This window comes from Pestalotiopsis fici, assembly GCF_000516985.1.
Source record: "Pestalotiopsis fici W106-1 unplaced genomic scaffold PFICI_Scf_3, whole genome shotgun sequence".
NCBI classification, from domain to species: Eukaryota; Fungi; Ascomycota; class Sordariomycetes; order Amphisphaeriales; family Sporocadaceae; genus Pestalotiopsis; species Pestalotiopsis fici.
Window position 1 is genome coordinate 629,334 of NW_006917093.1, and position 16,486 is coordinate 645,819.

Consider the following 16,486-nt stretch of genomic DNA (forward strand, 5'->3'; position numbering starts at 1 on the left):
GGGGGGGGCGGGAAGGGGTTTCTCCACTGCATACATCCTGTTGGTCCGAAATAGGTAATTGCACCGCCATTCCCAGAACATCTGCGCATGCAGCCAAAATATTGCAACCGTGGGATACAGCACCGGTGGTATTTATCAGGTACCATCGTCCACGACTGCACCTCCGCCCTTTCCCAAAAAGAACCAACAACTTCTGGCTGCATTTACCAACGTGGTACCTGCATAGGGGCCAGGCCCGTAGTAAGATTAAGTAGGTAGCTATGGGCAAACCATGCCTACGGGACATCCGAGAAGCTGCCTTTGATCACGTCCAGGACCCAGAATACTTATGGTGTGGTAATCTGAGAGTCTGCCGAGTGAACCCAACGTATGCAGCGCACAAGAATAGAGTACATATGACGCCCTCCGCAGAGATACGGACTTCAGCGGCCACCCGTGGGTCTTGTGTACGCAAGTCTAAGTACCCAGGTAGACAAGTTGATAGTTATACAAAGTGATCAGAGCATGAAGAATCTATTGCGCATGGTCCATACCGCACCCATAGACCGGTGAATGTTATCAGGTTGTCCATAGTTAGACACCAGAGGTGTTTAGATGAGCGAGGTTGTATAGATTGATGAGTTGGTTAATTATCTGTACGTATCTATGGGAGTGGTAGAAGATACATGTATGTATATCGTAGAATATAGTGGATCATGTAGACCAGATGGCTGGGCAACTATTCTAATAAGAGGATGCCATGATGGGCCATTGTGGAGGACGCCTATGAAAGTGTATACCTATACATAGTATTTTACTATGAATGCAGAAACTAACATATACGACCACATCCGCTCTGCCTTGGATTAACTAGAGACCGCCCATTGTCGCATAAGGGCATGGTATATCACATACGCTGGGATATGATAATGATAGCATACCTATTAATTAACACTAGGGCGTTATCTGAGGTCTATCAGGAAAGCAATACGTTGATCCATACTTGCCTGCTCCGGGATTCTTCCCACCAGTGGGGGTCAATAGCAGATAATGACAAGGTGGAGAGTCTTGCTCTTAGCTAAAGTTTGCTATGGGAAGCTATAATATTATACCTCTGAATTGAGCTGCAGCTCTAGCTAGTAGCCGGTATGCATGGCGCTTCTTTTATACGTAGTCACCTTGCCATCAGCGTTCACCTTCACATCTTTGTAAATATTTCTTAGACTCCTAACAAACGAAAAGATTCAATTAGAGTAAGAATAGGAGAATATTAGATACAAGCTCTTTAAGTGCAGGTTCCGAAATCCGACTGGCAGCCAGTTCCACAGTTATCACTGCTGCTGCCGCAGTATCCCCACTGGGAGCAGCAGGATCCGAACTGAGAGCCGGCGCAACTGTAGGCATTGTCACCGCCGCAAGTTCCATCCGGGCTAACAACAATACCACCATCCTCATCACAGATGCCGAAGGCCATCTGACACCCGCTGCCGCAATAGGTCGAACCGGAGCCGCAGTACCCGCTGGAGGAGCAGCAGTCGCCAAATGCTGAGCCGGCGCACGACATATCTCTTGCTGCAGTGCCGCACGTTCCGTCGGTGCTGACGTTGGACGTTGTCGTTGGCATGGGCGTAGTGGTGATGCTGGTAGCCGTAGTCGCACCGGACATCGTGGTGGTGGTGCCAGCAGCGCCGTCCACACCGATACAGACGTAGTAGTCAGGCCAAAGTGTACTGCAGTCGGAGCCTAGTGCTGGATTCCACTCGTAGAGCTCGTCGAGGGTGATCCCATGATCGTTGGCGATGGCCCAGCATCCGTCACCAGTCACCACCTTGTAGAAGCTGGTGCAACCCAATACCATGCCGCTCTGAGTAGGCGTGGGTGTGACGACGCCCGTCCTCGCGGCTGTGGTCGTGGCCGTGTCCACCGTGGTGGGCGTGGCACCTGTTGTGGTCGTCCCTGTCTCGGAGTCGGTGCTGCTGAAGGGGTACGAGCCCTCCTCCGAAGTGGAGTAGCAGTAGTACGTTCCCGTAACGAAACCAGAACAGTCTGCACCTACAGAGGGGTTGCATTCGTAGAACCAGTCAAAGCTCATGCGTAGCAGGAGGACGTGGGCGTCGCAAGAAAGCACTGCGAGGAACCATCTCGTACATCCCTCGATCTCGCCGGCCGCGCGTGGGGAGACCGGGACCGCGGTTGTTGCCGCTGCCGGGGTCGGGCTGGCGAGCACGCGGCAGTACGAGACGCTCGGAGCCAGCGTGCAGTCGTAGTCGTACGTCTTACTTGCCGCATCTTCGGCGTTCTGGTCCAGACTGGGGTTCCACAGGACGAACTGCTCGTTACTAAGCTCGTTCGATTGGGCCGCCTCCCAGCAGGTGTTCGGGGCGCTGAGAGAGTCGTTCCACCAGAAGTATTCCCAGCAGTCGTCGCGGGTGTTATTGGCCAGCGGGATGACGATGGAGTCTCCGCTCTCGACCCAGGGGTCCACGTACTCAACCTCCGTGGTCTCCTCCGGCTCAAAGGTATAGTCCGGAGTCTCCTCAACATAGCCTGGGTAGTCTTCAATCTTGCCAACAGGCGCCACGCAGTACGAGGTGTCGGCCCACAGGTTGGTGCAGTTCTGTTCGACCATTGGGTTTAGGAAGATGAGGTCGCCTAACGAAATGCCATACTTGAGCTCGACTGTACCGCAGTCTTCGCCAGCTTGCACCTCATGGTAGAGCCCACAATTGGTAGTAGTGTTTGGGGCAACATTGGAAGGGACTACAGCCGGGTCGGTGTATGTTGCGCTGTCCGTGTTGTTCACAAGGCCGTACTCGCCAAGAGGGTTTGTCAAACACAGGGTCTGGCCCGCGAAAAGGTCAATGTTGCTGCATAGACCGTTGATAAATGGATTCCAAGACCGCAGCGAAGCTTGACTAATGTCTTGTGCCTCGCTTATGCTGTGACAAGTATCGCTCTCTTCGATCACGTAGACGGTGCATTGGTTTCTGATACATAGGGTTCCAGAGGTGGGGAAGTCTGCCAGGCTGTAATTCAGGCCGTTGGCAGTGATTAGATCATGTGTTGCTACACCCTGAGATAGAGAAACACTCAAGTATGTGTCGTCAATCTGCACCTCATATTGGCTGGTACAGTCTGCCGTTGCCGTTGGCCTGATATTGTCAGCTCCGAATAGTCTGATCATGTTTGGGGCAAAACTTGCGATGAGATGACCAAAGGTTCAACGGTCATGGTGACTGGAGGCCCGTCATAGCCACAGCTCGAACTTATGGAAGCGTAGATGGATTGCATCTCTTCGGGAGCTGAGTCAACTGGTGATGAAGCCTGGATGTAGGCAGTTTTTAGGTAGCATTCATCACACTCCGGGTTCTCGGCCTTATTGGCGCCGTCCTGGAACCACAGGTTACAATATTCATCGCTAACGAGTTTTAGAACCATGATAAGAACGGCAAACTTTCGGGAAGAATCTCACCTTCGCCTCAGACATGTGAGATTATAACCGTAGATTGCCTTGTCTGTGAGGTACGTGACAGGCCAAGTAGAGCCTTCCGAGACACTGTAATATGTGACTTCGGAGCCACAGCTCGATATGAGAGCGCTACGGTGCTCCTGAAGGCTATTGAAGCAAGTGCTGGTACAAAGGGCATCCAGGATGGTCTGGTCAAGATCTGGCCAGAGGTTCGCGTACAGCGATCCAATCGCCTGGTTGCATGACACATTTGCGTTGAATGTGTCCAGACACTCTTGAGAAGAACCAGTAAGCATCGAGCTGTCGGCATAGTTCAAACGGTAATATGCATTCTGGGCACGAGCTGGCGTCAACCAGACGAAGATGTAAACAAGAAAGCTTACAATCCAATGCTTTGTTGCCGCCATGGCTGCAAGGACTGTCGTGATCGATGTTCGTCCAGGTTGATACAGGAGAGACCGATGAAGCACTGAAGGAGAATGGGGTCTGGCTTTTTTGTTTCAAGGCTGTATGATGGCGGGGTCAGGGAAATCCTGATGTAGCACAGCACGGTCGAACGTCTGGTCGATTCAAGGCGGAGGGAAATGCCGTGATCAAAATGGGAAATTTGGTTATAGTTGGTCTTTGCCAATTTCACTCTGCATCGGTCTCGCTCTTTTTGGAAGTTCTAGCCAGCACAAGTCTCGGGTCGAGAACCCTGAAGTATATTAATATCAGGTCAAATTAGATCATGACTAAATCCTTGTCCCGGCTCAGGTAGATCTGTTAACCGACCTGCGGCTCTCCCGATGCGGGCCGACGGGGGTTATAAACTAGCTCAACGAATAGAGTTTTTATCCCGCACTTTAGATAACTTCCATGGGGGGGTGTCTGAAAACACTATCCTTGGGCCTTCGGGGGCGGTTGGTCTATGGTGGTAGAATAGAGTCGCGATGCATGAAATAAAATTAGAGCTGAGACGTATCAGTGTATTCTTCTCGGAGATTGGTTTCGAATAGAGGAACTATTGTTCCTATGAAGACTGTTGGCGCGAACTCATGAACAGAACGAACTGTGCCGTAGGATCTGGTGGCATCGATGATCACATTTATTTGAGAGTCCCATACAAAATAATCCACCCTACAATGTTTAAAGTTCATCGTGAGGCGTGATACCATCCCTCACTACACATGACACTCGCTCGTAGCCATGACGCTGTCTTGCATGATGGGCCGGCTCTCTTCACTCCTTTTACCACTCTGTTTCTTCTTTGCACTCTCTAAGGCAAACTCTATAGTTACTATTCCTGTGACTGATATTATACTTCCGCGGGAACTCGTTGCTCGCGCCAACTCCAGTGGCCAAACGTCGTCCTCTGCGACTTCCAATGACTTCACATGCGGTCCGGATAAGCCATGTGTCAACGGGGCTTGCTGTGGCAAGGACGGTTGGTGCGGGTAAGGTCTAGATTTCTCTCGATATGAGGTGGCTTCATTGACATGTATATCATAGTTACTCGTCTACTTACTGTGGTGATGGCTGTCAGTCTGACTGTGATGCCACCGCCGAGTGTGGACAATACGCCGATCCTCCGGGAACTACCTGCCCACTGAATGTTTGCTGCAGTGAGTTCGGTTTCTGCGGAACCACAGAAGAGTGAGTGCGGGTATCATGCTGCGACCATACAAATATCACCATTGCTCACGGAAGTAGATTCTGCGCCGATGGGTGCCAGTCCAACTGTGATCAACCCAAGCCCTCAGTAGCCAAGACCAATGTGCAACAGAAAATCATTGCATACTGGGAAGGCTGGAACGAGAACAAGGCATGTGAGAACATGACTCCAGATGAGATTCCCATCTACGACATCAGTCATCTGATCTTTGCTTTTGGATTCATCACGCCCGGGGACTTCAGCATCACGAACATGCCTGATGTGGGAGCTGAGTTATTCGAGCAAGTCACCTATCTGAAGAATAAGAACCCATCCCTTACAATCATGATCGCTTTGGGAGGATGGACACATAATGATCCAGGCAAGTGGCAGCCAGTCTTTGGTGACATGGTCTCTACGGAGGAGAATCGCCAAACATTTATCAAAAAACTCCTAGGGTTCTTGGCGCAATACGGCTTTGATGGTGTTGACTTTGACTGGGAGTATCCCGGTGCTGACGATCGTGGTGGCCATGATGACGATGGTGCCAACTACACTCAGTTCTTGAAGGAACTGCGGCAGGCCATCAGATCCAGTGGTCGCGACTACGTTGTCACTTTTACGGCCCCGACGTCGTACTGGTACCTCCGCCACTTTGACCTGAGAGCCATGACCGAGTACGTCAACTGGATCAATCTCATGTCCTATGACCTGCACGGCACCTGGGATGCAGATAACGCCATCGGCAGTCAAGTATTGGCGCATACCAACATCACTGAGATTGACTTGGCATTAGATCTGGTATGCGGCCTCACTACTCATTGCATGAACTGTGTCAGGCTAACACTCGATACCTAGTTTTGGCGTAACGACATATCTCCAAGTGACATAGTTCTTGGCCTGGGCTTTTACGGACGTTCCTTCAAACTGGAGAACTCTGCGTGCTATAAGCCTGGCTGCCCATTTGTCAGTGGTGGCGACAAGGGCAAGTGTACTGATACAACAGGGTTCTTGTCCTACAGCGGTGAGCACCATTACTTAGTTGCCCTTAATTGAGGAGTATATAATTAACATGTCACAGAAATCATGAACATCCTTGATTCAACTAATGCCAAGCCGACATACGATGAAGCCGCCAAGGTCAACTACATCATGTACGGACAAAACAACTGGATCTCATATGACGACGCCAGGACGTTTCAGGATAAGATCGACTTCGCGAATGAGCGAGGATTGGGTGGCATCATGATCTGGGCCATAGACCTTGACGATGCCCAACACACAGCTCTGGGTGCGCTGACTGGGAACGGAGGCCTGGAGGATGAAGACAGTGATGATACCGGGTTCACGATCACGAACGGATTTGCCTATTCGGATGCATCCGGTATCGGACACTCTACTGACGATGCCTCCAAGTGTCGCATCACCGACTGCAACGGTTTCTGTACTCAGGCAGAGACTGCTGTCGGGAGAGTAAAGTCGGACAATGGAAACAACGCGTGAGTCCGATCCTATTGTCATGTTCTCGGAATTCTTGCCTAACCTCGATATACAGATGTGGCGGAGAATCCAAAAAAGCCCGTTGGATCTGCTGTCCTGCCTGGACGAGTCTGACTGCTGATGACTGCCATTGGAATGCTGGAGGCGGCGCCGTCAAGACTGACTGCTCTGGAAAGTGCAATGTCGGCGATATCAACATGTTCTCAGATTCATGGGGTTGGACTGGCGACTTGAAAAAAGGGAGCTACGATTACAAGTGTCTGAGGTACGCTCTCAACCTTCTCCCATTCCTCGACCTGACTTATCCTCTCTCTCGGCACAAAATTCAGAGCCTTTCCTTTTGGTTAAGGCACCCGCTAATATTTCTTAGGGGCAAGAAAGTATTCTGCTGCAAGGCGGGCAACCTTCATCAGTATCTAGATATATGCTCCTGGACAGGTTGCGAAGAGGCCTGCCCCAGCGACAAGCAGAATGTCCTGACGTGGGATGCCGGTGGTCCCATTGGCGGCGACAATTCGAGATGCGATAGCTACTCCAGCGGCGATATTTTCACGAACCCTACCCCGGTGGGCGATTCGTCAGATCCAAAAGTCGGCACGGTCGGTAAGCGCAAATTGTGCTGCCCGCAGAAGGACTCATTCAAGAACTGCGCTTGGAAGGGCAACAAGATTTGCTCAGAGCTGTGCAGCGTAAGTAGCACACCTTACTGGTCCAAGATGGGCAATGACTTCCCTTCATCCAATGGGCATTTCCATTATTGCAAGATTCAATTAGGTAGTCATTTGCAACGCTGACATTGTGTGGAATGATAGGACGGCCAAATAACGCTGGATCTTGATCCTCAGGGCCAAGGAGGTTACTACTGTGCCAACGGTAAGAGTCCAACCACAGTCCACCACCAGCGTCATTTGGGAGAGACTGTATGCTAATTTTGAGCAGGTCGCCAACAAGTCTTCTGCTGTGACCCCCCAGGACACGCAAATCAACCTTTCCTTCCGGTAGATCTCGACCGGATCTTTCCCCCTGATTACTTACCGGCCGCAGATGCTGTTCCCCAATTCGAGCTGATCAACTTCAATGGAGGTATCGGCTCTGAAGACCCCAATATGACCGGTGTTGCCTTTTTCCTGCTAGCGGGATCCGACACGGCGATTGCCTCCATGTCGAAGCGTGGGAACCCCGGCGTTCACTTTCTTGACTGCCCCAATAACCTGATGGATGCAGCTGTGGACAAGACTCATTCCGCTCGAGTCATCTGTATGGATGTAGATGTAGCGAGCTGCTTTGCCTTGACCAAGAATGGTGTCGAGGGAACGATTGTGCACATGCCAGACACTTGCGGAAATGGGTCGTACGCTCGAGCTGTGTCCCTTGAGCCTTCGCAGGACCAGTCTATCCCAATTGAGCTGGCAATGGAAAACCCGACATCTGCGGTTTACGATTTCGTATTTGATTACAACATGGCTCTTGTCCGCCGAGATGCAGGGTCCTACTCCATCCGCATGGATTATTCTAATGTGCATGGCTACTGGGATGCTGTAGTCGACTCACCTGGGAAGTCCAAGCGTAGCCTGGACGATCTGATTGGCCGTTTCTACGCAGACAACCGTGATGACTGGTTCAGCACCTACGATGGTCTTGCCTTCGACAAGTCTGCCAGCCTCAGCGACATTGACAAGACATCGGTTGACCACCTCGTCTTCTTCGATGCCCAGATGTGTACAACTGATGAGGGCCGTAGCGGACAAGGCATAGCCATCGCCATCAACGGTACACTTGACGTCAATTTCTACTATGGTTTCTCGCTTATCGCTACCTGGGACCCAACTGGGTCTGTTATAGTGCACCAATCGGCTGGATTTTTGCACCCAGTTGGCACGACGACTGCAACCTTCACCGTTGCAGGTATCGGTACTCTTGACAGCTCCAAGAAGCTCAACGGAGATTCCATCACAAAGCTGAGCGGCAAGTCCTCTATGGGAGGACACAGCCTCTTCCATGGCTGGGCTTCCTTCTCCCCTTACAGAGAGGATGGTGTGCAGTTGAAGACTACCAGCGATAACTCCAGGGAGGTATCCTTCAATGGTTATATGGAGCTCAATACCAGAGCGTAAGTGTTGCTTTTATATGGCCTCTCGACCCAGGAAGAACCCAAACTGACTATCTTGATAGCGATTGGGGCAGCACGACAGTGCACTTCCCGGGCGATCCGTCAGATAATGCCAAAGACTTTACCGCGAGTCGGAACATCAACTTGACCCCAGTTGGCAATGATGCCTCTACGTCCAAGATTAGCGTCGCCAATATTGTGACGCTCGGTATGGACGTCCAACTGGCGTTTTCAAAGCCGTACCAGTCAGCCGTGGCTGGCACCCTACCTGACATGTCTGTCACACAGACCCTTACGGCGTTGTACACGCTGGAGGGTAGCGAGACGGAAGTATGCCTTTCCACAGGCGTAATACAAACCCAAAGCGTTGGACTAGTCGACGGAGCCTACGTAGGATGGACCAGTTCATACAATCGTCAATATCTCACCAAGGCCCGAGATGTGCTGAAGAGAGAGTGCTTCTTAGGGATCGAGGCTCGATCCGCAAAGTCGGAGATGGACGTCTTAACTGACGTGCAGGGTCTAACCGCGAAGAAAGACAAGCGTCAAAATCGATCTGTCCCGGGGGACTTCAGTCACTTTGTAGACTTGCCAGACTTGACGGATCTGATCAACAGAGAGGCTTCGAAGTCCGACACGCCAGAAATCAGCTGCAATGGCTGCGGTAGTTGTGTGGTTTCTGTGGACTCCGATGACAACTTTTGCTGCAACTGTGCTTGGCTCCCGCCAGAGGATGACTCCTTGGCACACACGACCATCAGCTATAAGCGGTCTGTATTCGAGCCCCTCATGAGAGATGCACACATACTTGAAGACAGGACCGCTGATCGTTTTGGTATTGGCGATGGTTCCAAGGATATTGCCTTCTGGGATACAACAGACTTCTGGCTCGGGACTTCGATTCAACCCGTCACGGTAGTGTCAGAGATATACCCGGCATTTCCGAATTACTTCATGAACCCCAACACGAACCAAGACTGGGACAGCTCTCCCAAAGCATCTAGTGTCAAGAAATATTTTCATAACTCCAGTGCCGTTTGTACCTCATTTGACGTGGCGCAATCGAACACCTACGGGACGATCTATCCCTGGCCCAAGAAAGGATACCATGGGTACACGTACAGACGTGGACAGGCGTACCATATGGAATACCAGACAGAGCACGTTTTCGAGGGTCAAACCATTGCGCGGTTTTTCACCCAATGGCTGCCAAACCTCACGGACCAGACTCGACGGCGCCAAAAGCTGTGGACAGAGTCCTTCATCTTGTCGCCAAACTCCTTCTGGGGCGGAAAACCTTTTGTGCACAGACTTGTGGACCAGCTCGGCTCCAAGGACCACCCGGAGCGGCTGACAGTCTTCATGTCGCGCCCTAATGGCATGAAAGGGGCGTTGTTCGGCGGGAGGGTGGCCCTAACTGAGGCGACATTCCGCGGCTATGACAAGGGAGGAGATCAACTGCTCGCGGCCCGACAGCTAGGCATGATCTTCACGTACATGAATATCGACACGGTGTGGGAGTCATTCTGCAGCTCGTACAACGGCATGCTGGCTGACTTGCAGCATTTTGATAATTGGTACCAAGACCAGACGGGCGCCGACAGCTACCTTGCTGACGAGTGGCCGAGCTTCATTCGCAGCGAGCTTGACATGGTGGTCAAACGCGCCCGAGCTGATCTTCGGATGATGAATCAGGCCAAAGACGCTGCGGGTATTCGGTTCGCAACATTTTGGGCAACGGTGATGAACACAGAGATCCTCAAAGTCAAGCTGGAAAGAACTGACAAGTGTACCAACCTACCTGCGACCACCCTTGGCCCAACATAGGCTGGATGGTCACCTCTATCCTCCATAAACACAAGATTTTTTTGCCATGTAGACCTTGATATTGTACATTGAATTAGGAGCCTAGATAATCAGCAATGTACAGTATTTGTGACTTTGTGGACTTGGTGCACCGTTCTGTCATTGGTGCTTGCGCTAATGATCTTGGGTCAATTTCCTATTATTGTTAACCATATACCTCCTAACAACTTCCTCTGGGGTATGTATGCGAATTTCCGGGCGGTTGGTTTGCAAGATCGTGTAAAGGAGACCTTGGAGCTGACAACTTCCGGCCTCCACCGTGAGCGTCAGTCAGACTTTCTACAAAGCCCACCATCATGGGTCTTTAGGTCCGACAGCAACTCTGTGAGGTTTGCGTCGCAGATTTCTAATAGGTAGGATTTCGCCATCAGCCGGAGGTGTTTAATTGTCAGCGAGATTAACGGAAGCCTAGAACCTCACTTGAACCTTGAAATAATCCTGTGGCGTCGAATCCTTGCAGGTCGTCCCCGTCGTTTACTGACCAGCCTTGCTCTTCTACCAGTGAAATCAGAGCCCTTTTAATCTCTTCGGCACTATTATAGTCCCCATTCCAGCTTTTTCGTATGATATCTCCCATAAATTCCGGCTCCAATACCGGCCAGGCTTTCTGTGATACTAGTGAGCCAATTTCGGTTTCGTTAAGACCCATCCGATCACCCGGGAAATACGAGGTCATTAACCGGAAAACCATGCAAGCCCACTGATACAAGTCAAACTGGCGGGTCGGAAACGGACGACAACGACCCTGCTTAGGACCGAGGCCCGTCTCGCTAAAGGCATCGCCGCCGTAAAACTCGGCCTCGTAATACCGACCGCCGTGGTCGAGGCGACGGTAGCCCGCGAAGGGAAAGCCGACCACGGATAGCGACAGCGATGGTAAGGCAGATAGCAAGCACAGGTCCTCGCTAAAATCGCCGCAAACGACGTCGTGCGAGTGCATAAAGGCCAGGGCCGAGAGGGCATGGAGCGCCCACTGATATACGAGAGGTCGGCAGCGGTCCACGACTCGGCATGCGGCAGACTGTACTAGGGCTTGGGGGTACAGCTCTGATTTGTGCTCTGCGAGGAACTGCTTGAGCGGTGGACCGGATGACCGGGCCAGTATCGGAAATCCTGTCCAAGCATCTGGTCGAATAAATCTGGGAAGAGTTTAGTTATATGGGCACGCTCCCGTGGCAAGGAATAAAACTTACGGAACCAGCCGGCGATGGGCTGTGCTTATCTGCTTGTAGATTAAGCACGTTTTCCAGCACAACCTTGTGTCGTAGCCAGTGCGCCACTGCGCGTCCAGCGAGTCATCGCGTGCGTAGGAGTAATCGTGGGGGCACATAATAATCGAGTCCGCGTCGAAGTTTGATACGTATATAGGACCTAGGTCGGCATAAAACCATTCGCCCGGCCCCTCGCCGACGGGTTGAGGGCGTGGCTCCGCGGGCGGCGGATCTGGGGGATCGGCGATGGCTTGTGCTGTCCGCGCCATAATAAAGTGATGCGATATTCACAAGGTGATTGTCAATTCCAAGAAGTTGATGATTGTACAGTGTTAAGTCTGCAGTATTGTTGATCAAGGTGGTGCTTTCCTATTGGAGTTCAAACTGGTCTGATATGGGTGTCAATTGTGTGGTGTATTGATCTAGGTTCTGCGCCTCCAGCCTTGAGGAGGTGCACGCTTATTTGGATGTTCGATAATCTTTGAAAATGCAGCAGCCGGAGTATCTATGCATTGTCCTAGCGACATCTTGCCAGTGTTGGCCAGCACCTTCCATTCTTTATACAGCTCAAGAGCTAAGCGGGGTAAACGCAGGGGGTTGCTATCCTTTCGGTCTTCGGCCTTGTCAGTTCAACATACTTCAATTCTTGGATCAAACACGATCAATCTTGACGCATCGCACGCGATTTCAACCTCAATTCTCCCTGGTATCAAGACAAAACATCTATTCATTTTGTAACGATCTCGGACTGAGAGACATTTTGCACGATCCAAGACGAACTCAGCATTGACTTTCGGCATAATGACGCTTTGCACGCCATGCGCGACCATAGACCTGGACGCCATTCGTCGAGGTGACTACTGGGAATTGAAGAACTCGAAGGACATGCGAGAGTCTGCTTCCAACGGCTGCGACGGGTGTAGCTTCTTTCTTGATTCGATCAAAAACTTCTCGAAACGGCTCTCAGAGAACTTTGAGGATTTCGTGGAGCAAGCCAGGCCTATGCGCATTGGCAAGTTTTATGACGGCAATGACTACTATCTCGAGGTCGGTAGTGACGATGTTAAGGATTACGTTAATTTTGATCTATGCGCTGCGGGTAATAAGTGCCATAACGAAGCTTTCATAAGATTGTGTGTTTCAGCTCCACTGACATTTTATTAGAAACCGGCTTTAACCCTCCCAATGATGAAGGGCCAAAGAGACCGATATCACAAGATCTAAATGGCGACGAGTTCGAACTTGCTCGAATATGGTTGGACCGCTGCTCTCAGCATGAACATTGTGACGCTCAAGAGGATACTCAACTTCCTACAAGGCTGATTCAAGTGCACGATAAATCAACTTTGCACATATGTCCCACCCAGAAAGATTGGCGTGGCAAATATGTGGCTCTCAGTCATTGTTGGGGCAAAAAGCCCTTTTTAAAAACCGAGCATTCAAACTTTCAGAGATTAGTTACTGGATTCGATTATGAGGAGCTACCTCGGTCGTTCCAGGATGCCGTCACTTTAACAAGAAAGCTTGGTTTTAGGTACTTATGGATTGACGCGCTTTGTATTATCCAAGACGACGAAGAGGACTGGGCCCGAGAATCTGTGGCAATGACACAGGTCTATCAAAACGCAAGTCTTGTAATATCGGCAAATGCAGCGCCAGACAGTTCCTCCGGTTTCCTTGCGCGAAAAGTATTTAGATCACACAGATTCGGCACCGGTGCTGGTCTTCTATTATGGCAGTCACCTGCCATAACCGGATTTAAGAGCTTTGCAGAAATCCGAGGGGAACCTCTCGATCGCAGAGCTTGGACTTACCAAGAGAAAATCATGGCGAAAAGAATCCTGTACTTTTTGAAGAGTCAAATGGCTTGGGGTTGCAGTACTTGCATTTACACTGAGTCCATGGGTACTACTCCAACGAGGCACGCTTCAACGCATGGTCCGTCCATTAAACTCGAGATTCACAGGTTCATGCGCGCCGAATCGACCGAATTGGAAATAAGCAGTTCGAAATGGGAATCCCTCCGATCTCGGTTGGATTGTTGGTACTATTGTATTCAGGAGTATACACATCGCGATCTAACAAAGGCTGGAGACAAGCTTCCGGCATTCTCCGGACTATCATCCGGTCTATGTATCCCCGAACTTGGCAACTATCTCGCAGGGCTCTGGGAAGTCGATCTTTTTCGCGGACTCGGGTGGAGATACGTTGACAGAGGTGCATACCCTGTGCGGGATTATAATTGCTATGTTGCGCCGTCATGGAGCTATATGTGCGCACAAGGGAGGATAAAATTGATCGGCCTCGACTTCGAAAGGCAAAGGGAAGCCAGCGATTCTGAACTGCTTTCTGAGCGTCGTTGGAAAGAAGTATACAGACCACAGTTGATTGACCACGATATCAAGCCTGTTTTGGAGGAGAACAAATATGGCGCAATCAAGCCCGGTTGGATTCTCATTCGCGCATGTTGTCGACGGATTCTTGTGCAACGAAGTCCAATGCGGGAAGCGTGGCATGATGAAATGAATGACGATCACGATAGACTATGCTTCGACACACTGGATGGACGCTTTGTATGGAGGTTCGACGCAACCGATGGATATCATTGTCCTAAGAAGTCCAGGGGAGAGTTTGAGTCCGGTTGGGGGGAGCCATGGGCAGATGATGGTGAGGTGGATGAGTACACCGCCGTCCAAATCTATCGGTATCGGAGGGAACAAGCTTATTTTTCTGATCAGCCTCCTCAGCTTTTTATGCTAATCCTTAGCTCAACTTTTCATAATCGTGAAGAGGCCTACGAGCGTGTCGGAATTGTGTCGGTCCCATTAAGCGACGAGCAGTTATACCACGAGAAGTGGCAGAGCTTGGAATTGAAATTATTTTAAAGTAACGTATGTTGCATTGCAACGAGTTTTTTGTATTTTTTTCTCTTTTTTCTTTTTCAGGAAGTACGGTAGGTTGGCAGAAAAGCCAGCAATGTTTGCGAAGTCTAGCATAAGTTAAAATGCATCAGATGAAAAGTGTTGGAGCATGAGTACGAAAAACTAAGACTGATCAAGTCTATGACATATTACTGCGTATGACGAGCAGTGATGGCTGGGCGCCACTTCGTTCAGCTTGATGTAACGGGCATCTTAAAACAGCTGAGCTGCTTATTGAGAAGGGTGCTGACTTGGATTGCGGCGAGCAGCGATGGACGGATTGCCACTCCATTTCGCTTTAGGTGGCAGGCATATAGAAGTAGCCAAACTTTTCATCGAAAAAGGTGCTGATTAAAATGCTTTTACTATGATGGACAAACGCTGATCGATTTGACTTTCAGTATTGCCGCCAGGATGGGCGGCGACACGGGGTGAGTACGCTTTGCACAGTATTCATCAATAATCATCCGGGTCCGCTCGAATCAACAGATGCAAACAGCAGGTAGTAGTATAATTCAATGCATATAATTTAGGGGTATCGTGAGAAAACGCCAATTCCCGAAGAGATAATCCCATCAAGCCGCTATGCAAATACCGATGATCTACAAGTCAGACGAGACTGTACGTCTACATTCGCACACCTTACTTTCGGCCTTTTCTGGTACTCGCCCGAGCTCGTGTTTTTCGAGCTTTGCCCTTTGCTGCTCCCTTTGATGATTTTGTCGTGGTATCCTCGGCCTCACTCTGCTCCTCCTCCTCTTCATCTTGATCCTCCTCTTCCTCATCTCCATCCTCGTCGTCCTCGGCTTCATCGCCATCTTCTTCTTGGTCTTCGCTGTCTTCATTGGCCTCGTTTTCTGGCTCGGGTTCGGGCTCGGGCTCAGTGCTCTCTGCTCTGGCCTTGGCAGCCGCTCTAGTTCTGCTACGAGCACCCCGTGCACTTTTAGCAATTGGGCTCGAAGCCACAGGCGTTTCCTCCTCGGTATCCTCGACTGTACTACCGCGGGTTCTGGCTGTGCTTCCGGCCACACTGGCCGCGTCGGTTGTACTCGCATTGCCTCTCTTTCGCTTCCTCGTACCACCTGATACGCTTGGGGGCTTTGCTGTGTCCTCGAAATCCAATTGCGGCGGGCTGCTAGGTGCCTCACTGGGATCATCTGGCAAGCGTCGTGCCCACATGCTGTCGCCGTATTCTAGTTCCGGAAGAGTAAAGTCCTTGTACCTCTTTTCGTCTTCGTCATAGTTTTCCCGTTCATCGATCGCTTCTAGATTATACAACGTTCGAAGCTTTGCCCAGATGCCGGGGATTCTCGTATGCGTCTCAACATCTGGATTGATACCATGGTTCCGCAAATGTTCGCTAATAGCGAGCATCCGGAAATGTTTGTGCATGCCTGAAGACAATGATTTAGCTACAAGAGCCAACTGGGGGGCGAAATGGGTTGGATTTGGAAAATCTGCCTACCTGCTGGCTTCCATCTTATAATGCCTTTGTAGAGCGAGGCTGTCTGATCGTCTGTCCAAACGTCGGCGAGCAGCTCGACGGCCGAGGGTTGGTTTGGCCGCGCAGCCGAAGGCGTCTCTGTTGCCCTTGGTGTATCAACGGGCTGTGGTGTATCTATCTCCATCGAGTCTTCGTGTGCAGGTGTCGGCGTCTTGGGTGTACCTACTCCCAGACTCGTCCGGCCTGTCGTCTTGTTCCGCTTAGGTCCCATAGTGACGAGAAGGGATTTGCCGTATCGAACGCACGTACAGGTGGGGCGATGCTAAGGATCAATTGCTGAATCGCAGGCTCGA

The 16,486-nt window shown here is 50.7% G+C and overlaps 5 protein-coding genes across 5 annotated transcripts; 2 read left to right on the forward strand and 3 right to left on the reverse strand.

The window, feature by feature from the left end:
- Positions 1-1,264: 1,264 nt before the first annotated feature.
- PFICI_04395 (uncharacterized protein) lies at positions 1,265-3,855 on the reverse strand (the record flags this gene model as incomplete). Its single annotated transcript, XM_007832976.1, has 3 exons — positions 1,265-3,131; positions 3,341-3,397; positions 3,452-3,855. The coding sequence occupies 3 exons, from the start codon at positions 3,853-3,855 to the stop codon at positions 1,265-1,267; spliced, it is 2,328 nt and encodes a 775-aa protein (XP_007831167.1).
- A 799-nt stretch (positions 3,856-4,654) lies between these two features.
- PFICI_04396 (uncharacterized protein) lies at positions 4,655-10,518 on the forward strand (the record flags this gene model as incomplete). Its single annotated transcript, XM_007832977.1, has 10 exons — positions 4,655-4,884; positions 4,940-5,083; positions 5,141-5,882; positions 5,940-6,105; positions 6,163-6,580; positions 6,637-6,846; positions 6,952-7,270; positions 7,394-7,454; positions 7,521-8,691; positions 8,754-10,518. The coding sequence occupies 10 exons, from the start codon at positions 4,655-4,657 to the stop codon at positions 10,516-10,518; spliced, it is 5,226 nt and encodes a 1,741-aa protein (XP_007831168.1).
- Positions 10,519-10,954: 436 nt separating this feature from the next.
- Positions 10,955-12,037, reverse strand: PFICI_04397 (uncharacterized protein; the record flags this gene model as incomplete). Its single annotated transcript, XM_007832978.1, has 2 exons — positions 10,955-11,696; positions 11,751-12,037. The coding sequence occupies 2 exons, from the start codon at positions 12,035-12,037 to the stop codon at positions 10,955-10,957; spliced, it is 1,029 nt and encodes a 342-aa protein (XP_007831169.1).
- Positions 12,038-12,569: 532 nt separating this feature from the next.
- Positions 12,570-14,653, forward strand: PFICI_04398 (uncharacterized protein; the record flags this gene model as incomplete). Its single annotated transcript, XM_007832979.1, has 2 exons — positions 12,570-12,867; positions 12,933-14,653. 2 exons carry the CDS (start codon positions 12,570-12,572, stop codon positions 14,651-14,653), a joined length of 2,019 nt encoding a protein of 672 aa, XP_007831170.1.
- Positions 14,654-15,331: 678 nt separating this feature from the next.
- Positions 15,332-16,404, reverse strand: PFICI_04399 (uncharacterized protein; the record flags this gene model as incomplete). The annotated part of the gene is made up of 2 exons (XM_007832980.1): positions 15,332-16,083; positions 16,155-16,404. The coding sequence occupies 2 exons, from the start codon at positions 16,402-16,404 to the stop codon at positions 15,332-15,334; spliced, it is 1,002 nt and encodes a 333-aa protein (XP_007831171.1).
- Positions 16,405-16,486: the final 82 nt, after the last annotated feature.